This window comes from Nycticebus coucang, chromosome 2, assembly GCF_027406575.1.
Source record: "Nycticebus coucang isolate mNycCou1 chromosome 2, mNycCou1.pri, whole genome shotgun sequence".
Lineage (NCBI taxonomy): Eukaryota > Metazoa > Chordata > Mammalia > Primates > Lorisidae > Nycticebus > Nycticebus coucang.
The window spans coordinates 13970157-13995172 of NC_069781.1; the positions used below are offsets into that span (position 1 = coordinate 13970157).

The window sequence follows — 25016 nt, forward strand, 5'->3', positions numbered from 1 at the left end:
AGCAACCTCAAACTCTTGGGTTTAAGCAATTCTTTTACCTCAGCCTCCCGAAGTAGCTAGGACTACAGGTGCCCGGCACAGCACCCAGCTATTTTTTGGTTGTAGTTGTCATTATTGTTTGGCAGGCTCAGCCTGGATTTGAACCCGCCTGCTCTTGTGTATGTGGCTGGCACCCCACCCGCTGAGCTACAGGCACCAAGCCCCCAGGGTGGTTTTTTACTTGCCTTGGGTAGGCAGTTAGACCCAATTTAGTCTCAAAGGAAACATGTTGTGCCTGAAAAAAGTACAACATCTGAAAATCTCATTTTACAACAGGTAAATTGAAAGTAGGATGTTTGGATTCTTAATAAATCTATTCCTGTTTAAAATCTTCTTAAGGAAATATTCAAATACACAGAAGTAGAGAAAACTCCATTGAACCATAAAGAGTCCTCTCTCATTCATTTTTAATACATATCAACGTATGGGCAGCATTATTTTATTTCCCTACCTCCTCAACTAGATGGTTTTCTAAAAATTCTGGATTTTCATATAAATTCATTTGCAAATATTTCAGTATGTATCTTCAAAAGGTATTAACTCCCTCCCCTCCAAAACCCCACAAAGTACCATTATCATCCTCCAGAAATAATTCTAACATGTCAAATACTCACTGTTCAAATTTCCGCAGTTGTCTGTTTTTTAGTTTTATTTATGATATTTAAAATGTGATTGTATCACAATATATACTTTTAAGGAATAACTTTAATTGGTTTCATATGAATTATAGATCTCTCATTTATCATAGAATCATATTTAAACTAAAAAAAGCAGTCTGGGTGTAGTCTAACCCTTTTTCTTTATAAAGGAGGAGTTGAAGTTCAGCGAGGTTGAGGTTTGTTCAAAATTGTCCAGCTCATTAGTGGCAGGGCTGGAACTAGAATGCACATCTTCTAAATACCCAAATCCATTGTTCTTGCACTAATTATGTTGTATGGCCTATCTCATATTTTTCTTTTGTCTATTACCTCAGAGTTATGTTTTCCAATGGCTTCTCATAAATATCAGTAATACTAATCTTGTGATTTACATCAGCGTTTATTTTAAAACGAGTTTGTGAAAGGGTTGAATTATAAAATCACACTTGAGCCAAAGATATTGAACTGTTCTGAAAAGCTACTTGTCTTTTCTGACCTAGATACATGGTTTCCAACTGTGGCAGAGGATGCCAGAAAGAGAAGAATGAGTGCTGGCAAGAGTTTGGAAATTAAATTATTGTGTTATTAAAGGATCTAATATATTAATTTTTAGCACTTTTGTATAAGAAAAAAAATCCCAGTATTGATGTAATACTTGATGAATCTATACTTTCTAATTTTTTGCAAGTAAATTTCCATAAGAAGACTTTTTTTGGGAAAATCTATTTTGCAAAGGTAAAAAGAAAATTTGATTTATTTTAAAATTGGTAATTTTTAACATTACTGCTTATTTAGGTTGCAGGTTCTGAATTTGTTTTCCAAAAGTGCCTCATTAAGAGAAAAATAATCATGTCCAGCCTTTCTCCAGATATGGTTTCTATGCCATGTTCTGTAGAATGGCAACAGAAGATCTTTTGAGAATCAAAGACACTGTTTGAAGCTTGTTTACCAAGGTATTGAGTTACCCTTCAGTGTTAAGTGTCCTACAGTGGGCACAGAAGGACAGAAAATGCTTGAATTTTTAACTGTTTCTTGGCACAGTCCTTCTTTTTCCTTTTGGTCAGAATTATCACAGGATCTGTAAATTCTAAAGGTAGGCTGATGATCTCTGCCACTGCCTTTTAGTGAGGAGAAAATAAATAGCTATAGAGGCATGTACAGTACTGGTGCTGTTTCATGTTTGATTATGTTTTAAAGGAATAGCTGTCAAGTTGAGCTTTTAAAGATCACTGTGCAAAATTAAATACATTCCTGCTCTTTGTGGAAATGTGAATTGGAAAAAATGTGGGAGACAGTCTCCCCACATCTAGGGATGGCTCTGCCAGTCCCTCACTGTGTTATCATAGACAAATGACTTAATATCTTTGTATATTTGTGCTTTAATATTTTAAAAGATTATAGATGAAATTCATACCATTGGTTGTATTCTTCACTACCTTTGAGGGATTTTGTGAGCCTTGAATGTGATGCTGTATATTTTGAGAAATTCATTTGGATTTCTACTTTGCTCTAGGCAGGCATTGTTCTAGGTGTACAAAAGAAAAAGTAAACAGTAAACAAAGTAAAGATACATCTTCTACCAGTGGTAAATTCTATGTTAGAAACAGCACCTATGAGCTTTATGAAGGGGTTGGTACAAAAGGGGTTGCTATTTTATATAGGGTGATCAAGGATGGTGGGCTTATGATAAGATTACATTTGAGCAGACAGTTAAGAAGTGAGAGAAGGAATTATGTGAAAATCAGGGGTAAACTAGTAAGTATAAAGTCTCTGAAGTGGGAGCCTCAGCAAAGGTACCAGTGTGGTTGGAACACAAAAGACAGTGATAGAGGATGAGGCCAAGAAGTTAATGGACATCAAATTTATTAGGGCTTATCGCCTTAATAATTATAAAGTATTTACTCAGAGACAGGAAACTAGTGGAAGGTTTTATGCAGAGGAGTGATATGACCTAATTTAATTTAGATTTTGAAAGGAATACTCTGGATGCTATTGCTGATAATAAACTCTAGGTGAGGAAGCAAGATGGCTACTTGGAAGACAATTGTATTTTCCAGGTGTGAGACAATAGTTGTTCAAACTAGGTTGGTACTAGTGGAGGTGGTTAAGAGTGTTCAGATATTAGATACAGTTGGAAGGATAAGATTTGATGATGGATCAAATTTGGGGTGCGAAAGGGAGAGAGGTGTCAAGGATGACTTAGAAGTTTTTGTCATGAGCAACTGAAGGGCTGGAGTAGTGGTGTTCTCTTAAGAGAGGGAAGATTGGGAGGAACAAAATTGTTATATATTAGGAAAGAGACAATAAGGAAAATTGATGATCCAGGAGAGAGAGGAGGGGGTGTGCTTACTGAGTGATATCTTGATTAGGTAGGCTAAAGGGAAGGGATTTAGGATGATTTGAGTTCCGGAATTAGGAGTAGAGATAATTCATTCATAAAAGCAGGAAGGATGAATGGGAGGGAGGGAGAATACATGTATGAAGTTGGTATTTTGCATGAACTAGGAAGCAGGGGTCCAGTCAAATGTAAGAAGGTGGGATGAAGGTATAGATGTTTGAAGAGATAAGAGAAGATGTGAAATAATCAGCAGGAGAGTGAGAAAGTCAGTGAACATTAACTTCATTGGGGTTCCTACTTACATTTTAGGTGGAACACTTCTTGAATATTGCAAGAAGTTTAGCGTCTGAGGGTACCAAATGCTGGGAGTACTTTGTCATTGTGACAACCAAAAAGCTTAGTATTTTCAAATCCGTGTAGGGATGCAGTACTACTACTGTTTGAGAACTGTTGATTAGTGGGCCTTTTGTGGTTCTCTGTCATGAAAAAGACCAATTAGCACCATAATGTGATATATATTTTTTTCAATTAGCCACCTTTAGCTGTTTATGGTTACTGGTGTGGTATAGCCAGGAGGGTTGGATTTAACTAGACTCGGAGTTTAGCCAGGAGAGAAAAATAGAAGTGAGGATGAAAAGTACAGGGACAGTGGAAGGTGGTAGCATTAGAGGATTAAAGGGGAGTGGGTCTAAAATAGGAAAGAACACAAGAACAATGGAGAAAAGGCATGTACAAGGAATGGAGAGGCCAGAAGTTTCGAAGGGTCATCTTTGTGGTTATTGAATTTCTAAGACCTATGCCAAGAATAGAGTATGTGTCAATGAGCTAAGTGCAAAAGTCCTGAAAAAGTGGGAAAGAATTTGGGGGATTAATCCAAGATGGGTGAAATAAGTCAAATAAGTAACGGAATTTGCTTATGGAGGAAGGGTTAGAGATTCCTGTAAGTCACTGTGGTGATGACTGCCATGGAAATACATTGGAAGAGATGGTGATCTTTTAAAGGTAAGTCAGATATTGTCATTTCTCTGTTTAAAATCCTCTAAGGCAGGGGTTCTCAACCTGTGGGTCGCGACCCCTTTATAACATGAAAATACATCGCAGCATTAAGAAGGTTGAGAACCACTGCTCTAAGGACTCCCCATGTCAGAGTAAGGCAGTCCATAGAGTGACCCTAAGCACCCTATATTAGGACTTGACCACCTGACCCATGACCAAATTTGACCTATTGTCTGTTTTTGTATGACCAGTGGGCTAAGAATGGTTTTCACATTTCTAAGTGGTTAAAAAAATCAAACATTGGCATTTTGTGATGTGAAAATCATATGAAATTAAAATTTCAGTGTCCATAAATAAAATTTTATTGGATCATAGGCACATACATTTGTTCATGTATTGCCTGTTACTGCATTTGCACTACAAAGGCAGAATTGAGAAGCAGAGACCTATGGCCTGAACAATCTAAAGTACTTATTATCTCACACTGTAAAGAAAAAGTTTGTTAACCTCTGCCCTCATGCCCACTTTTCTGGTTTTCTCTCCAACTCACCCTATTCCAGCCATATTTGGCTCTTTTTTATTCCTCTACTTACCACAGGCACACTCTTTCTTTCTTAGGGCCATGCTTTAATTCTTTCCTTTCCCACAAGTGCTCATTCCATGGATACCTGTACAGTTGACTCATTTACCCCATCAAATCTTTGCTCATGTGCTGCCTTTGCAATGAAGCCTGGTAGTTTAGAACTGTACTTCCCTCAATGGATTACCTGTGTGTACTTAGCTGCCCTCTGCTGGCTTGCTCACTGTCTTTTCCAAGCTTTTCATACCTTCTAACATGCTGTCGAATTTATTTATTGTTTTTTGCCCTTTTTTTGGAGACAGTTTCAGTTTGTTGCCTTGGTTAGAATGCTGTGGCATCATATCTCATAGCAACTCGAATTCTTGGGCTCAAGCAGTCCTCTTGCCTAATTTTTCATTTTTATTTTATTTTATTTTTTTTGAGACAGAGTCTCACTTTGTCACCCTTGGTAGAGTGCTGTCATGTTATAGCTCACAGCAACCTCAAAGTAATTCTCTTGCCTCAGCCTCCCTAGTAGCTGGGACTATAGGCACCTGCCACAACACCCAGCTATTCAGGCCCCAGGCTGAGTTCAAGCCCACCAGGCCCAGAGCATGTGGCTGGCGCTCTAACCACTGAACTACTGGCGCCCAGCTCATATTTATTGTTTTTCGATTGTTTCTCCTCTTTGGGATTTTGGGAATATTTGTCTGTTTTGTTTCCTGGTATAGCCAGAGTGTGTAGGACAGTCCTTGGGATATTATTGGTGCTTAGCAAACACTTGTGGTGTACTGAAGTTATCTGACTGGCTGAATGTTGTCCTGTCATGTAAGGTATACCAGAGATTGGGATGGTGTAGTGAGTATTTAAGTGAGGAAATGTGTTTTTTTATATTCTCACCCCTTCCCCGCCCCAAGAAATAAGGGTCTCACTCTGTCACCTTGGCTGGCATGCAGTGGCGTTGTCATAGCTGGCTACAACCTCAAACTTCTATGTGCAAGAGGTCCTAATCCTCTTGTTTCGGTCTCTACTGAGTTGCTGGGACTACAGGCATGCACTGCTGCACCTGGCTAGTTTTTAGACTTTTTGTAGAGGCAGGGTCTTGTTTTGTTTGTTGCTTAGGCTGATCTTGAACTCCTAGGTTCAAGCAGACCTCTGGCCTCAGCCTCCCAAAGTGCTAGGATTACAAGTGTGAGTCACCACATGGCTTATCCCTCTTCTGATTGGTTACGTGAGAAGAGCTTTTCCATTTTGCTCACTGATAGTAAATATTCAGGAAGCATTTTGGTTTGACTTCACTGGGTCATTCAGTGTATTTTAGATTAGGATTAAAGTCATTGCATCATTTTTGTTCGTACTGTTAACTGAGAAAAGACCTTTCGGCCCTTGTCCATTGTTGCAAGGCTTCAAATGATAATGGTTTTCTATCATTATAGGTGTTTATAAGTAGAGATGAATGGCTGGATTTTTGGACTAGGTAAGGATTTTATATTAGCTATTGATATGTAATTTACAGGCTTTTCACTTTAGCCTTCCCACGTACGCTTTTTTTTAACATAAAAAAGGAAACTTCTAGAGGAAAGTGCTAAAATTCAGTATTCTTTGCACATTAGTATTGTACAGAAACTTAATGCTACCTTGTAGAGAAAGTTTAATTTATTTGAATAGATTGGGGGGAGTATCGTATTTATAATTGTATTTATTCTAACTTCCTTTACTGTGTGCTGAATTGATTCATCTTTGTATCTTCTGTGCGACCTAGTATAATACTAAGTAAAGAATATGCCGTTGGACGGTTAAGTTCATGAACTAATCCTAGAAAAAGTGCTACACACCTCATTGTGAAAATCACTGTAGTCACCTTTGAATTACTCACTTTGGGAAGTTCTGCAATGACATCAGTGCCTAATCCATCCTTCAGAGCAATTTTGAAACTCTTTTTCTGGAATGGCAGTTGGTTGTCGTTGTAGGAGGTCTGACAGTTAAGTCCGTGAACTCATAGGAAAAGGGTTTTGAGTAGTGCTGGCATCAGTGCATAACTTCCCACGGGAAGTACTTGGAAAGTGACTGTTGTGATGTTCAGTAATGAGGTATGTAGCTCTTTTTCTAGGATGAGTTAATGAACTTATTTACTTATGAATTTCACATAATTTATCTTAAAGTGATCTTGGGATACCAGTGAGGTAATTTTTTCTTGCCCATCTTTAATATAGTGTATATGTGGTTGTACTTTATAGTGCAGAAGTAGGGCCTGCTTATTTTATCTTTACTTAGCTTATTTTGGAGTGGTGGCCTATATTAGTATTAAAAAAATTTAAAGTTTTCTAAAGTAAAGTATCTTTAATACGCTCCTTATTGCATTTCAGAAAAATCTTTAGTATTTGACTAAGTTTATGGTTAGAGTATAGAAGGCATAGTTCTTTGGTTTTGAAAAAAGCCCCTAGTTTTGTAGGCTGAGTAGCCTGATATTTAAAACTTTTCACTTTTAGAGGTCAGTGTAAAAAGTGATATACCATCACTGAAAGCAAGATCCACAAAAGAAAAATGTTGGCAAGTTGGAATTAAGGAAAATTAAAAATTTTTGCTCTATGAAAAAAACACTGTTAAAGAGGATGGAAAAAAGCTACTGGGAGAGACATCTTTGCAAAACATATATCTGATAAAGAACTAGTATCCAGGCTCGGCACCCATAGCACAGTGGTTATGGTGCCAGCCACATACACCAAGTGTGGTGGGTTTGAACCTGACCCAGGCCAGCTAAACAACAATGACAACTGCAACAAAAAAATAGCTGGGCGTTGTGGCGGGTGCTGTGATGGGTGCTGTGATGGGTGCCTTTAGTCTCAGCTACTTGGGAGGCTGAGGCAAGAGAATTACTTAAGCCCAGGAGTTGGAGGTTGCTGTGCGCTATATAAGTCAACGCAAGGTGTGAACCCCAATTTAAACTGTGAACTTTGGTTAACAATAGTCTATCAACAGGGTGACATAGTGAGACTCTGTTCTATGTTTGGATAGAACTAATATCCAAAATATAGAAAGAACTCTTAAGACTAAATAATATGAAAACAACCAATTAAATAAAAAAAAAACCCAATAAAAAATGGGTAGAAAATCTGGACACCTCACTAAAGAAGATATACAGAAGGCAATTAGACATGATAAAATGTTCAACATCATATATCATCGGGGAATTTCAAATTAAAACAACAGTGACATACCACTACACATTATTATAGAGTGGCCAAAATCAAGAACACTGACACCACCAAATGCTCATGAGGATGTGGAGCAACAGGAAATGCAAAATGATACAGGCCACTTAGGAAGACGGTTTAGTGGTTTCTTAGCATAACTAAACATACTCTTACGTGATCAAGCAAGTGTAGTCTTTGGTATTTACCCAAAGAATTTGAAAACATAACATCTACACACGGACATTTATGTTTATAGTACTTTATTCATAATTGGCAAAATTCATAATCATTCAAGATGTCCTTCAGTAGGTGAACCGATAAACTATAATACATTTGTACAATTGAATACTAGTCAGTGATGAAAATAAATGTGCTATCAAGTCATGCTAAGACATGGAGAAAACTTAAATGCGTGTCATTAAGTGAAAGAAGACAGTCTGAAAAGGGTACATATACTATATAAATCCAACTATGATATTCTTGAAAAGGCTATATATATATACTGTATGAATACAACTATGACATTCTTGAAAAGGCAAAAAAAAAAATCAGTGGCTACTAAGGGATTGGGAAGAGGCAGGGAAGGTCAAACAGGTAGAGCACAGGAGATTTTTAGGAGAACAAAGTGTGGTACTGTGGTGGTGGATGCCTACCATTTGTCAAAACCTGTAAAATCTACAACACAAGGTGTGAACCCTAATTTAAACTGTGAACTTTAGTTAACCATGGTCTATCAACATTGACTCATCATTGGTAACCAATGTACTACACTAATTATTGTTAACCAAATAATAGAGGAAGCTGTGTGTGTTGGAGAGAAAAGCAAATTCTTTCCCCTTACCACTCATTTGTTCTTTAAATCTAACTCTGCTCTAAAAATAATGTCTGTTAATTGAAAAAAAAAAAAAAAAACCCTGCTCAATAAAAAAAGATACATATGCCTTTACATGAATATTCCACCTGCTATATAAAGCTGTTCTAGGTAGAGCACAGCTAATATTTTTCTAAGTTTAGTTTTTCAGAGATACGTACTTACATCTGATACGTAAATAAAACATTTCTATTTAACATTAGAAAATTTAAGGTGTGTTACCATTTATTGAATTAATACTATTTGACAGATATTATTAGGTATTTTTAAAATAATTTATCTCATTTGGTTTGAAGTAGATACTAGATACCCCATTGCATAGGTGAGAAAGCTCTGGCTCACATAAGGGAGCAAAGCTGGTACTTTACTATAAGATTTGAGTCCAAAGCCTGTGTGCTATACAGCCTCAGTCTTCACATATACTTATTTTTGAAATAGCTAAAGTTTATCCCCTGAAGTAAGTAAATGTAAATCTTTTATAGCCAAAATAGTATTAAAGAAGATTGTCTGGATTTGAATCTCGGCTCTATGGTTTACTTGCTTTCATTTTATTTAGGTTATATTATTTCCTTATGCTTTAGTTTCTTTCTTTTTTTTTGTTGCAGTTTGGCCACGGCTGGGTTCGAACCTGCCACCCTTGGTATATGGGGCTGGTGCCTACTCACTGAGCCACAGGGCCGCCCTGCTTTAGTTTCTTTATATGTTAAATAGAGACAATAATTGAGATTGTTTTGATGATCAAATGAATTAATGTATGAAAAACTTTTAGGCACTGGTGTGCCTGGTACAAAGTTTGAATTCCATAAATGTTATCTGTTAGTCGTGGAATAATTTATCATTTTATAGATAAAAGAAACTAGACCTGAGGAGTTAAGTAAGTGATGTTTTGAGTGACCTGGCTTTCTCAGGTCACCTAGCTATTAAATGGTAAAGTTGGCATTTTAAATTTCTAGGCCCTAATTTTATCCATTAAATTGACCCTTTATTTCCTTGAAACTAATTCTAAAGAAGCATTTTTGAAATTTTCCTCTTCTCTTACAGGTGTATTCCAGAGAATAGATCTTTAAACATCTTTGCTGTATTGACACTGAGCTATCAGGGGACTAAGGCTTATGAGGAGGTATTGTCACACAAAACAGTGCCTCCTGAAGACGACAAGAAAGAGGGAAAAGGATCGGGAAAAAAGCTAAAATACTATAGAAAACCATGGTAGGTTTTTGTTTATATTTAATTAATTTACAACTTTAATAATTTAAAAATGGAAGTGTTAACTGTGAGGGCAAGTGAAAAACAATAGTGTTAATTTTTGGCTCTAGTGCCGCAGATACAGATGGCATTCTACTATTTAAGCAAAGCAAATAAGTTTTCAAATTTATTATAAGCCCGTTAAACCACAAGATGGAGTCCCATGAGCCTACAAGGCAATAAATAATTAAAACAAAGTAAGGAATGCTAAAATTATATTTTCTAATAAAACTGGCATTACCAAACGGATACAAATAGCTAGATGATCTTGAACTTGAAATTAAGTAATTTTTCTCTATTCTTCTACCTGAAGTTCAGTTTTTTCCTATGGAAATTAAAATCCCAAATCTGAGCTTTAATTTTAGTATATGAATGTCATAGGAGTTTATAAAATGTGTGAATGTTTTAGTCAGAAAGCCACCTCTGTCACATACTTTAAAAATAATAGGGTAAAATGTTGGGTGTACTAGGGGTACTAAACTAAGTATTGAGGAAACCTTGCTTTTTGTGGAGATTTCTGACCTGAATTTGTGATGTTAGATGAGGTCATAACCTCTGTTTCCTAGGTTTTGTATTTTTTTGAGACAGAGCCTCAAGCTGTCACCCTGGGTAGAGTGCTGTGGCATCACAGCTCACAGCAACCTCCAACTCCTGGGCTCAAGCGATTCTCCTGCCTCTTCCTCCCAAGTAGATGAGATTATAGGCGCCTGCCACAATGCCCGGCTGTTTTTTTTTTTTTTTCCTGGTTGCAGCCATCATTGTTGTTTGGCAGGCCCGGGCTGGATTCGAACCCACCAGCTCAGGTGTATATGGCTGGCACCTTAGCCGCTTGAGCCACAGGTCCGAAGTCTGTTTCCTAGGTTTTTAATTGGTAAAATGTGCTGGACATTTTTTTCCCCTTAGTATTTTGATTCTGGAGGATGTTGTGTGAATTTTCTTACCTAAGAAAAAGGTTTAAAAAGACATTATAAATGGGAGAAAAAGCACAAAATATTAACCATTATATATGCGAATTATGTTGTTTAGCAAGTCTGATGGTGTTTCTTAATGTTAATTGACTTGTTAAAATATTTGTGCCTGGATTATAATTTGGTTGACTTGCTCTTTAGAGAAGAAATTCTGTGATATTTTAGGTCTAGATGGTGAGGAAAAAAAATGTCAACTTGGGATTTTCTCTCTCATTTTAGTTACATGGTAAAATGTGAAAAAAAAAACATACTAAGACTTGTGTTTCTTACCATTTGTATTATTTGCCTGTTCAGCTCTTTTCTTACAGTCTTGATATTCTTACAGCTAAAAGAAATGCTTTATGTTGAAGAAAATTTCTTCCCTAGTTATTCTTTTTAAATTTAGCTTAGATTTTCTGGTATAGAAATTTTGTGTAATTTATGTAATTTTATATAATTGTTCCAGTTTCTCCTTTTGCTTGCTTCTTAGATCTCTGATATGAATGAGAATTTTCTATTTCTACATAGTTCTCTGATTTAATTTTTTAATACTTAAAAAATGTATTTGGAACTTATATTTGAGTAAATAGGATTGTTGCCCATTTTTCTGATTATATTGATTTTTTCTTTTTTCTTTTTTTGTTTTTTTTTATTGTTGGGGATTCATTGAGGGTACAATAAGCCAGGTTACACTGATTGCATTTGTTAGGTAAAGTCCCTCTTGCAATCATGTCTTGCCCCCATAAAGTGTGACACACACCAAGGCCCCACCCACCTCCCTCCTTCCCTCTTTCTGTTCCCCCCACCATAACCATAATTGTCATTAATTGTCCTCATATCAAAATTGAGTACATAGGATTCACGCTTCTCCATTCTTGTGATGCTTTACTAAGAATAATGTCTTCCACGTCCATCCAGGTTAATACGAAGGATGTAAAGTCTCCATTTTTTTTAATGGCTGAATAGTATTCCGTGGTATACATATACCACAGCTTGTTAATCCATTCCTGGGTTGGTGGGCATTTAGGCTATTTCCACATTTTGGCGATTGTAAATTGAGCTGCAATAAACAGTCTAGTACAAGTGTCCTTATGATAAAAGGATTTCTTTCCTTCTGGGTAGATGCCCAGTAATGGGATTGCAGGATCAAATGGGAGGTCTAGCTTGAGTGCTTTGAGGTTTCTCCATACTTCCTTCCAGAAAGGTTGTACTAGTTTGCAGTCCCACCAGCAGTGTGTAAAAGTGTTCCCTTCTCTCCACATCCACGCCAGCATCTGCAGTTTTGAGATTTTGTGATGTGGGCCATTCTCACTGGGGTTAGATGATATCTCAGGGTTGTTTTGATTTGCATTTCTCTAATATATAGAGATGATGAACATTTTTTCATGTGTTTGTTAGCCATTCATTTGTCGTCTTTAGAGAAAGTTCTATTCATGTCTCTTGCCCATTGATATAAGGGATTGTTGGCTTTTTTCATGTGGATTAATTTGAGTTCTCTATAGATCCTAGTTATCAAGCTTTTGTCTGATTGAAAATATGCAAATATCCTTTCCCATTGTGTGGGTTGTCTCTTTGCTTTGGTTATTGTGTCCTTAGCTGTACAGAAGCTTTTCAGTTTAATGAAGTCCCATTTGTTTATTTTTGTTGTTGTTGCAATTGCCATGGCAGTCTTCTTCATGAAGTCTTTCCCCAGGCCAATATCTTCCAGTGTTTTTCCTATGCTTTCTTGGAGGATTTTTATTGTTTCATGCCTTAAGTTTAAGTCCTTTATCCATCTTGAATCAATTTTTGTGAGTGGGGAAAGGTGTGGGTCCAGTTTCAGTCTTTTACATGTAGACATCCAGTTCTCCCAACACCATTTATTGAATAGGGAGTCTTTCCCCCAAGGTATGTTCTTGTTTGGTTTATCAAAGATTAGGCGGTTGTAAAATGTTAGTTTCATTTCTTGGTTTTCAATTCGATTCCAAGTGTCTATGTCTCTGTTTTGTGCCAGTACCATGCTGTCTTGAGCACTATGGCTTTGTAGTACAGACTAAAATCTGGTATGCTGATGCCCCCAGCTTTATTTTTGTTACAGAGAACTGCCTTAGCTATACGGGGTTTTTTCCGGTTCCATACAAAACGCAGAATCATTTTTTCCAAATCTTGAAAGTACGATGTTGGTATTTTGATAGGAATGGCATTGAATAGGTAGATTGCTTTGGGAAGTATAGACATTTTCACAATGTTGATTCTTCCCATCCATGAGCATGGTATGTTCTTCCATTTGTTAATATCCTCTGCTATTTCCTTTCTGAGGATTTCATAATTTTCTTTATAGAGGTCCTTCACCTCCTTCGTTAGGTATATTCCTAGGTATTTCATTTTCTTTGAGAGTATGGTGAAGGGAGTTGTGTCCTTAATTTGGTATACACAAAGACTACTGACTTGTGGACATTGATTTTATATCCTGAAACATTACTGTATTTTTTCATGACTTCTAGGAGTCTTGTGGTTGAGTCTTTGGGGTTCTCTAAGTATAAGATCATGTCATCAGCAAAGAGGGAGAGTTTGACCTCCTCTGCTCCCATTTGGATTCCCTTTATTTCCTTGTCTTGCCTAATTGTATTGGCTAGGACTTCCAGCACTATGTTGAATAGTAAAGGTGACAGAGGACAACCTTGTCTGGTTCCAGTTCTAAGAGGAAAAGCTTTCAGTTTTACTCCATTCAGTAAAATATTGGCTGTGGGTTTGCCATAGATAGCTTCAATCAGTTTTAGAAATGTGCCACCTATGCCTATACTCTTCAGTGTTCTAATTAGAAAAGGATGCTGGATTTTATCAAATGCTTTTTCTGCATCTATTGAGAGGATCATGTGATCTTTATTTTTGCCTCTGTTAATATGGTGGATAACGTTTATGGACTTGCGTATGTTAAACCAGCCTTGCATCCCTGGGATGAAGCCTACTTGATCATGATGAATGACTTTTTTGATGATAAGCTGTAATCTATTTTCTAGGATTTTGTTGAGAATTTTTGCGTCTATGTTCATGAGTGAGATTGGTCTGAAATTCTCCTTTTTGTTTGGGTCCTTTCCTGGTTTTGGTATCAGGGTGATGTTTGCTTCACAGAATGTGTTGGGGAAGATTCCTTCTTCCTCAATTTTTTGGAATAATTTCTGCAGAACAGGAATAAGCTCTTCCTTGAAGGTTTGATAGAATTCTGGAGTGAAGCCATCTGGACCAGGGCATTTTTTGGTTGGAAGATTTTTTATTGTTTCTTTGATCTCAGTGCTTGAAATTGGTCTGTTCAGGAGTTCTATTTCTTCCTGGCTGAGTCTAGGGAGAGGGTGTGATTCCAAATATTGATCCATTTCTTTCACATTGTCAAATTTCTGGGCATAGAGTTTTTGGTAGTATTCAGAGATGATCTCTTGTATCTCTGTGGGATCAGTTGTTATTTCCTCTTTATCATTTCTGATTGAGGTTACTAGAGATTTTACTTTTCTATTCCTCGTTAGTCTGGCCAATGGTTTATCTATTTTATTTATTTTTTCAAAAAACCAACTCCTTGTTTCATTAATTTTCTGAATGATTCTTTTGTTTTCAATTTCATTGATCTCTGATTTGATTTTGGATATTTCTTTTCTTCTACTGAGTTTAGGCTTAGATTGTTCTTCTTTTTCCAATTCCATAAGATCTCTTGTGAGATTGTTGATGCGCTCTCTTTCTGTTTTTCGAATGTAGGCATCTAAAGCGATGAATTTTCCTCTCAGAACTGCTTTTGCAGTATCCCACAGGTTTTGGTAGCTTGTGTCTTCATTGTTGTTATGCTCAAGGAAGTTAATGATTTCCTGTTTTATTTCTTCCTTCACCCATCTGTTATTCAACAGAAGATTGTTTAGTTTCCATGCCTTTGGGTGGGGTCGAGCATTTTTGTTAGAGTTGAGTTCCACCTTTAATGCCTTATGGTCTGAGAAGATATAAGGTAAAATTTCAATTCTTTTGATTCTGTTGATATTTGTTTTGTGTCCCAGGATATGATCAATTGTGGAGAATGTTCCATGGGGTGATGAGAAGAATGTATATTCTTTATCTTTGGGATGGAGTGTTCTATATGCATCTTATCAAGCACAGTTGTTCTAGGGTCTCATTTAAGTCTCTTATATCCTTGTTTAATTTCTATTTAGAGGATCTGTCCAGCTCTGTGGTCCCCTGTTATTATGGTATTATCAGATATCATATTGCTCAGACTGAGTAAGGTCTGTTTCAAGAATCTGGGAGCATTTAAATTGGGTGCATAAATATTTAGAATTGAAATGTCTTCTTGTTGTATTTTTCCCTTGACCAATATAAAGTGACCATCTTTGTCTTTTTTGACTTTAGTTGCTTTAAATCCACATGTATCTGAAAATAAGATTGCAACTCCTCTTTTCTTCTGAATTCCATTTGCCTGAAAAATTGTCTTCCAACCCTTGACTCGGAGCTTTAATTTGTCTTTTGAAGCCAGGTGTGTTTCTTGCAGACAGCAAATGGATGGCTTGTGTTTTTTAATCTTGTCAACCAATCTATTTCTCTTCAGTGGGGAATTCAAGCCATTAACATTTATTGAGATAATTGATAAGTGTGGCAGTATTCTATTCGTCTTATTTTGTTAGAGTCCATTGCTTAGTTTTATCTTTTGCATCAGTGTGGAGGTTTGGTTCTGTCCTTTAATTTCTGAGTTCTTACTTTGCTGCTGATCCATTGTGGTGGTTAGTGTGCAGAACCGGTTGAAGTATTTCCTTTAGAGCTGGTCTTGTTGTGGCAAATTTCCTCAATGTTTGTATATCCATAAATGATTTGATTTCTCCGTCAATTTTTAAGCTTAGCTTAGCAGGGTACAGAATTCTGGGCTGGAAATTGTTCTGTTTAAGTAGATTAAAGGTAGATGACCATTGTCTTCTTGCTTGAAAAGTTTCATTAGAGAAGTCTGCGGTCACTCTGATGGATTTGCCCCTGTAGGTCAACTGGTGGTTACTCCTGGCAGCTTGCAGAATCTTTTCTTTTGTCTTGACTTTGGACAGGTTCATCACAATGTGTCTTGGAGAAGCTCGGTTAGAGTTGAGGCAACCTGGGGTCCGATATCCCTCTGAAAGCAGTGTGTCAGAATCTTTGGTGATATTTGGGAAATTTTCTTTTATAATATTCTCTAGTATGGCTTCCATTCCTCTGGGGCATTCTTCTTCCCCTTCTGGAATTCCTATAACTCGTATGTTGGAACGCTTCATAAAGACCCATAATTCTGACAGTGAACGTTCTGCTTTCTCTCTCTTCTTTTCTGCCTCTTTTACTATCTGAGTTATCTCAAGAACTTTGTCTTCTACCTCTCAAATTCTTTCTTCTGCATGGTCTAACCTGTTGCTGATACTTTCCATTGCATCTTTAAGTTCCCTAATTGACTGTTTCATTTCCTTCAGCTCTGCTATATCCTTTTTATATTCTTCATATCGTTCATCTCTGATTTGATTCTGTTTTTGGATTTCCTTTTGGTTATTTTCCACTTTATTAGCAGTTTCCTTCATTGTTTCCATCATTTCTTTCATTGTTTTCATCATGTGTATTCTAAATTCCCTTTCTGTCATTCCTAACATTTCTGTATAGGTGGGATCCTTTGCAGTAGCTACCTCATGGTCCCTTGGCGGGGTTGTTCTGGACTGGTTCTTCATTTTGCCTAGAGTTTTCTGCTGATTCTTCCTCATGGGTGATTTCTTTTATCTGTTTCCTTGCTCTAATTTTCCTTTCACTTCCTCTTGCTCTTTAAGTTCTCGTGCCTGTGGACTAAGGGTTACAGGACCAGAAGGGTGAGAAGGTTTAAGAGCAAAGAAGGGATGAAAGAAAGGAGGACTGAGTGATAAGAAAAAAAAAAAAAAGAAAAATAGAGAAAGGAGAGGGGGTGGGTAAAAGGAATATTGACAAAAAGAAGAGAGTCACAGAAAGAGGGAGACAGAGCAATATAGTTGTACAGTAGGGTAGTTTGATACAACCTTAAAAAAAAAAAACACCTTCTGGGGGTGCCCAGTTGGGTGGTTCCCTTATGGTCAGCAGCTCTTTGCTAACCTGATCAGACACAGTACCCCACCTCCACCAAGTAGAGAGGAAAGACAAAAATGCTATAAATCAAACCAAAACAAGCAAACAGAAAACTTTATGGGATAAAATTGGCTGGAAACACCAAATAATAGCGGTAGAAACCCTAACAAAAATGAAGTTCTAATTATTGAAATAGGCAGCAATGGGAAATTATAATTAAACTAGAAAAATTGAGAAAGAAAAAGGATCTGTATGGACAAGGTTGAACTTAAAAAACAAAACAACAATCCACAACATCAAAATACACACAAAAAACAACTAAAGCAAAAAAAGAAAAAACAAAACACAACCAAAAACAAAGCGGTATGTATATGTTATTGAATATTGTCTGGGCAACATGTGGTCTTCTGGGGTATGAGATGTTAATGACAGTTCTGATACGACTGGAGGCTGCTAGTTTCTCAAACCCCAGCAGGTAGACACCCTAAATCTCTCTTCAGCCCACTTAAAAGGCACTTTGAACTTGTTCACTTACTGAGCAGAAGCTTTCTGAGGGAAGTGCTTGTTGCTAGAATCACTGCTGAAGTGGCTATCCACTTACCCTGTGTGTCAAAACTGGTCTCCCTCTGCCCCTGAGAGTTAGGGCTGCAAGGTGGCTCAGACCCCGCCCTTAGGCTACTTGGTCGCTGGTACCAGCTCCCACCCAAATCCAGCTCTGCGACCCTGAGGGCGGAGCTTGCCGGGGCAGATAGCTCACAATGTCTGCCTGTGACCCAGAGCCAAACACTATTAGCTCCGTCTGGCTCAGCGGCTCAGACTGGGGCCCTAGACAAAGGCCAAAGTTCTCCGCACTCCTGCTCAGGCTCTCCCCAAGGCAGTTCAGCTGAGTGCCAAGTCCAAAGACACCAAAACAGTTCACAGGTAAGGCCTTTCTGGTTTGCAGTCTCGCTGCTACTGAACTTACAGTTGTGGGCGGGTTTAGACGGATTGAACACACACGACCACTTGCCAGTTTTCCACTGTTTTAGTCCTCCTCTTGGGGTCCAGAAGTCTCTCGCTGACTCCATGTATCCTCTCAGGGGTGATGATAGGCAGATCCCACCAGCCAGAGATGCCTATATTCCCAGACTCACGGTGCCCAGATGCAAGGAAGCTGTTACTCGGCTGCCATCTTGCTCCGCCCCCCTATATTTATTTTTTCAATACTTCCTTTTACTGTTGTTTTATAATGATTATCCTGTCACAGCCAGTAAACTGATACAACATTGGCAGTCTGTATTTGTAAGATAAAACCTAGTGTTTGTGTAATGTAGTAATATGTAATTTTGCTCAGGTGAGGCCACTGTGCAGAACTTAATAATTTGGCAAGTACTTGAGTCTAGCTGACAACCCAGCATCTTCAATTCGTTGTCTCTTTTGTTTTCTAGTTACTTGTTTAGGAATATGAGTAAATCTCATAAAGTGCTTATTAAAAAGTGTTTCTTTGTGTCAAAAGGCTCCAGTTGGAAACTTGATTATGGATCTCGAGTTAAGGAAGACATTTAGATAGATTTTTATTGAGAAAGGAAAGCTTTCTGATTGATTTTTAGTCTGTATATACTGATTGAGGTTTTTCAAGTGATTACTAACATTTTCAATTAAATTTTGCTTCATTTTATAGGGAACAGTGACACTGTAATGTTAATTTACTAGTATCCAAAATATATGATTTTTAAGCATTGATATTCAAACAAAAAAGTAGTAAGTCTATAAGAATTGTGAATGTTTTAGTTTCTAGGATATAACCACATGTTATGTTATTTATTTTTTTGTAACTGCCTTTTAAAAGGGAACACTTTGGGATTCATGGAAAATCTATCAAGTTATCCTTGTTCATTTTGCCGTGTACTAGTACAAGTGTTTTCATGATGTTGTAATTTGGAAATATTAAAAAGTTTTTGAGTGTGTCACTTGTGAGTATGAAGGATTGTCTCTCTTAAATTTTCGTGAAATCCATTTTATTTCTAGGCTTTAATCTACTCCATTAATTTCTGGGCCAGCATATCATTTTAGTTATTCTTTTTAAAATTTTTTGATACTTAGTTTTGGTGCAGTGGTACCCATCCATGTTCTTAGAATATTTCTTGAGACTCCATTCATTCCCCTGTCCCCCTGATATTAGCTTTAAAATGACTTTTGCTGAGGTTTAAGTGAATCAACCATAAGGGGATTTTATTTTTTTTTTTTGAGACAGAGTCTCACTGTTGCCCTTGGTAGACTGCCGTGGCATCATAGCTCACAGCAACTTCAAACTCTTGGGCTATAGCGATTCTCTTGCCTCAGTCTCCCAAGTAGCTGGGACTACAGGTGCTCACCACAACGCCCAGCATTTTTTGTTGCAGTTGTCATTGTTGTTTATCTGGCCCTAGGTGGGTTCGAACCTGCCTGCCTTGGTGTATGTCGCTTGTGCCCTAACTATTGAACAGTGGACGCTAAGCCACCCAAGGGGATTTTCATTGAGAATGTAATATGTTTGTAAATTAGCTTGGGAATTTGATTGTTTTGTTATATATATTGTTCCCAGTGTGGAAGTTGGAATCTATCCTGCTAATCTATTTTAAAATTAAAGTCTTATACTAAAGGTTTGAATGTCATATAGCATACACTATCCCAATGTTTCTCAGTTTTTTTAATAGTGTTCATGCATAACTTAGTGTTTTGTATTATTGTTGTATTGTGAAATATCACCTTTTTTAAGGTGCAAAAGTCTGTAGCAGCTTGGAAAGGAGTGGCTGGGGGTCGTGAGTCACTTTGATGCATTTCTGTAGACTCTCTTGAAGATAGGAAGTTTCTTGCAAGATGACGTGGATGACGTTTCTTGAAATGGTATTCAGAATGCATAGGTTCAGCTATGAGATATACAATACACAATGCTAAGTGTGACCTAGGTGAACTTTACCAGAACATTAATAAAAGCTTTAATTTTCTGGTGTGGATTTCAGTAGAATGGGATTTTATTTTTTATTCCTGAATGATTTTTTTTTTTTTTTTTTGTCTTAGCTTTGTTTCACAGTAGTTTGACGATTAGTGCTGTGTGTAGGCTTATATTTATATGTCATCTTTTTCAGGTGATGTTTCTTCTGTTGAAGTAATTGTTCTTTTTCCTTCTGACAGAGATCTATTCGATCTTTTGCCAATGATGATCGCCATGTTATGGTGAAACATTCAACAATCTATCCATCCCCAGAGGAACTTGAAGCCGTTCAGAATATGGTGTCTACTGTTGAATGCGCTCTTAAACATGTCTCAGATTGGTTGGATGAAACAAATAAGGGCACAAAAACAGAGGGTGAGACAGAAGGGAAGAAAGACGAGGCTGGAGAAAACTATTCCAAGTGAGTGTGGACTGGCTTCTGTGATGCTGTACTAGAGTGTACCGCACAGCTTGAGGGTCCTGCTGGATTCAGTTTGTGATAAGATGTTTTTTGGGTCTTTCCAGTGAATGACTACAACCAAGGAAGTGAATGTTATATGGACTATTTCTGGATTAAATTTGAAAGGAAGCAAGAAAAGAATAATGATTAGAACCAGAAAAAGAGGACAGACCTGTCTAATTAGGATTCCTTTTGAAAGTCTATCAAGCCCTTTCAAATCTTTGTGTTTGAAGGTTTTGGTATATAATCTTTCTTCTGTGTTGGTTCAGCCACCTAGATTCTGAAACAATCGTGTTTTTGACCTCTGAAAATCATATCATTACAAAAATGCAATACATAAAGTAGAAGAATGAACATAGGGAATGTATTTTAAAGGTATATTATACTGTATATACCTTATTGATTCCCAGGAATTTATTAGCACAGTGTCTTGAATATTATAAATGGTCATTGTGTATTTGTCAAGTGAATGAAGGTCTAATGGTAGCCAGACACTATAGTAATTATAGTAACGTATTCTGAGTGCTGTGACAATAGTAGAGATTAGTAAGATGAAGCTGAGATGGTAACTGGAGTCAGATCATGAACTTTTTTATGCTATGGTGAGCTTAGAGTTACAGTTTTGAGCAGTTCTCACTGTGATTGGTATAAATATATAACTTTGAAAGCTGAAACTATCACATATATGGGGTGTCCATAAAGTTTGTGTGCAATTTACTATGTTAAACTATCTTAAAATGCACACGTACTTTATGCCCATCCTGTATATATTTATAAGGTTTGCCTTGCTTTGCTTTGTTCTTTCTTTCCCTTCCTCCCTCACTCCCTTCCTCCTCTCCCTCCTTCCTTTCTTTTCACCACTTTTTTTTTTTTGCTTTTCATCATTTCTGATACATTGTCTAATGAAGTTTCTTCTCAAGCTTATGGCATACTATTAGAAACCACTCCTATAGACTTGATTAATTGGATGAGGTCACTGTGTTTTAAGGGTTATAAAAGGATAATATGTTCCATACTTTCATTTGGAGGAAGGAAGGGAAAAGGGGAGAGAGTACTCATTTGGATTTTTTTAAAATAAATATAGCTTTACTTGCGGATGCTGTTGATTGTCTGTGTAAAGTCTTTCCATTGTGTGGAAAAGTCTCTGGTTGAGCATTTGCCTGTCATCCTTCCCATGTGGTGGAACAGAGTGATTCTGACTTTGTATAAAACAGAGGCATGCATATCTTCCAGAAAAAGAGTTGTGTTCTGCTAATAGACATATATTATTCTCTTGGTGGGTGTTAAGCAATCTAAAAGACAAAAGTATGGGTGAGGGCTATCTTGTATTTATTAATACAATGCGAGACACTGTAAAGGGAGCTTTTACCTATGCTCTTATTTCAACCTACCTTACCTTTTTGCATACTGACTCAAAAGTCGTACAAGGTCCCACAGTTTGTATTATTAAGACTGTTAGGACTCTGTTTTTAATTTTAAGTAATCCACATATAGTAAACTAAAATACATTGGGTTGCTTGCTTTATAATAACTCCTATATTAAAATTTATTATTCAAATTTAGGACTGTTTTGAATAGGGCTTAGTTTTTATCCAATCATGCTGCTTCTACATGTAAAGTGTTTAAGATGTATATCATAATCATAATTTAAAACTTAATAATTGAATTAATAATGGCTTACTAATAATAGCTACTATTGAGTACCAGCTATGGTACCAGATTAGCAACAAACCTACTAATATATTATTATCCCTCTTTCTCCACCCCCATTTTACTTATAAAATTTCCTTCGCTGCAAATTTGCATATGAAAAAATAATGACTCAGAATCATTAGTGAACTTTAAACTTGCTTATGTGTAGTAAAGCCAAGATTCATATTCATGTCTGTCTAACTCCAGACCCAGTTTTCTTAGCATCTGTGAATAGCATGTGTAAATACAGGGGAAGAGAGATAATGGGCTGGTTCTGGGAATCAGAAAAAGCTTTATGAAGGAGGTAGAATTTGGAATAGGCTCAGAGGATGGGTGGGTATGGTTTTGATAGGCAGTAATAGTGGAAGAAAAAAATAAATCTCAGCAAAGATCTTCATGTGAGAAGCTATAGGATCTGTTGAAGGAATAATAGCTACTGTTTGTGGAATTATTAATATATATTGAGCTCTTGGCAAAGTTCATTACTTAAATTATATTCTTAGCATCACTCTCTGAGATAGAGATATTATTCTTATTAATACAAATAAGGAAGCATGTTCAGAGAAGTCAAGTAATTTGTAAATTGTCCAATGTCACATGGTAAGTAGGAGAGACAGGATTTGAACCAGAAGGTCATGCTGCCTTCCAAACTGCCTCCCAACATGGTAAGTGTTCAAGTATACAGTGGGACACTAAGGAAAATAGAAAACAGTAGATGGAGCCATCTAGGCAGTGCCTTTGGAAGCTTACTCTGGTTGTAGTATACTGTATATTGTGTGTTAGAGATAAAAGAGGTTGGTCAGTGAGGCCAATGAGGAGTTTACTGAGGTCATCTATTTGAGAGGCAGTAAAAACCTAAAGAAACTGGTATGAAGGCAGTGGTTTAAGGGTGATTATGAAGGAAGAATTTCTAAACCATTACAGTATATTAAATTTGAGAGGATGAGAGGACAGGGATACAGAAGAAGAAAGAATCAGATGATTGATTTTATTCTTAATATCAAACAGTTGCCTATCCTGGAGTCAGTTGCTTTAAAATGCTTTTTATTTCTGAACATAAACCATCTTTATAGTTTTTTATTAATTTAATGCTTATTGAATCCCTAAGGTATGCCAGGCACTGAACCTATGGCTGGATTATTTATAACTTCCTGTTTCATTTCCATTGCCTTAATTTGTTTCTCTCTTGCTCTGTTTTATTCTCAGCCTTGCTATTTATTCATTGCCCAACTCTGCTAATTCCTTGCTTCTAGAATGACCTTTTTCCATCTAGCTAAATCAAGACTCTGCTTTCGAGCCAAACTTTCAGGTTGCCTTGCTTAACATCTGCAATTCGGACCACTACTTTTTCTGAATTTGGGAGGCAACCATACAGTGTAAAGAACCTAAGTGGTGTGGTCAGACCAGCTCAAGTTTGAGTCTAAGCTTTGCTATTTTACTTCTCTGTGAACTTGAACAGTTAACTTTTTTCTGAGGTTGATATTCCTTGTTTTCCAAGTGGAGTGGAGGCTTGTCATGATATTTTTAAATGAGAGTATGCAGCATACAGTTTGTTCTCAGAAGTTGCTTTCTCTTCCCCTTTTATGCAGGGTGTATAAACTATTAATTGCTTTTGTTGCTTAAGTGCAATATAAGCTGCAGGAGAGACTGTCTCCTTTAGTATGTTTTCCATACTCAAACACTTACCTACTTTTTGAATGACTGCTAAGCTTAGTTAATATTTTCACTTGTGATTAAGAGAGATGAACCAATATGAGAAACTTACAGAATTAAAATCAAGGGTAGATGAACATTTTTCTTATGCACCATTTATGACTTAATGTTCTTTGAGTGTTTGCTCTTTTAGCTAGGTATTCCTGGATTTGGGATGCGTTATACTGGCCGTTTATCTTTGGTCTGATCTTTCTTTTCTCAGCTATTTCGTTTTATCACATATTCTGCTTTCCCCATAAACTTCTGTGGATTCCTAGAATGATAAAACTAGGAGGGACCTTAGTTCATCTAGCTGATGGCTATTTTACTATTGTGGATACTGAGCCAGTAGGCACCATTATGAATAGAATCCAGTTCTTTTAGATTTCTGCCTTGATGCTCTTTTTTAGTGCACCATGGTATTCATGTTTCTTACAGATTTATAAATTACTACTAAAAAAGTAAGACAAAAAGACAGTTTGAAAAAATGTTTAAGGGGATACAGTAAAACATTTGGGTTTTCTTATGCAATATAGATGTAGTAAAAAAATTCAAAGATTGGTTCGTTTCTTGAGCTGGGCACTGAGTGGTTGTCCCACCTTCAGCGGATCCATCTCCTGGACATACCAGTTGTCTCAGTAGCAGTCTCTGTCACGCTGTGACCTGCAGGTACTTGGAGATCTGTAGGGAGGACACTGGGACATCCCAGGAGCTGGGGAATGAGGCTCCCGTCCAGAAGGAGAGTTAAAGGACAGAAATTTAGCCTAGTAACCTGGTGGATTAGAGCTGCACCAAGAGAGAAGGTTGAAGAATGCACATCAACCCAGCTGAGGTGAGCTGCAACCCCAAGGATATATAAACAAAAGGTACAAAATCCATCACCAAGTGGACGGGAGACCCCTCCCCCATGAGAATGGCTCAAAGTGCCCCACAAACAAACGAGCAGAGTTCAAAGGTCCTCCCACTACACTCCACAGGAATGACCCTCTAAAAACTGGACCTACCTCCCCTACTAGGGTGCCATGCGTTCTCCTGCCAGGCATAAAACTGTATAAAACTGTATATATTCTCTACCTGCAACTCTGAGCTCCCAGCACTCCCCTGCACTCTCACTCTGAGGTCTAGAGGCCTGTTCCCCAGGAGTCCAGACTCTTGGGTGATTTCTCGAGGGGTGTGGACAGGGCCTAAACTGCAGCTGGTCAGTGCTGACTCTACCTCATGGGAGTGAGGAGAGGATGTTCAGCTGCGAGGGAACCATACTGGAGTGGTGGTGCCCTGAGGCGCAGAGCAGCAGCCGTCTTTTGGCAATAATAGGGCTCACTCCTGGATATTCCGAAGCCA

General features: G+C 37.4%; 1 protein-coding gene across 15 annotated transcripts in view; it reads left to right on the forward strand.

Annotated features, from left to right (window-relative positions):
- The window catches only part of STRBP (spermatid perinuclear RNA binding protein), a 211782-nt gene that overhangs the window by 65473 nt on the left and 121293 nt on the right, over positions 1–25016 (forward strand). For 11 of the 15 annotated variants that reach the window (XR_008374498.1, XR_008374494.1, XR_008374503.1 and 8 more), the window contains 2 exons: positions 9677–9844; positions 20032–20252. Coding sequence is in view for 12 of the 15 variants with exons in the window: in XM_053563016.1 (XP_053418991.1) it covers positions 9842–9844; positions 20032–20252 (224 nt within the window). In the remaining 3 variants the exon portion in view is untranslated. Of the gene's footprint in view, positions 1–1352; positions 1413–3995; positions 4018–6022; positions 6048–9676; positions 9845–20031; positions 20253–25016 lie in introns of those variants that run through there. The other 4 variants (XM_053563010.1, XM_053563009.1, XM_053563008.1 and 1 more) reach the window with 4 other exon arrangements.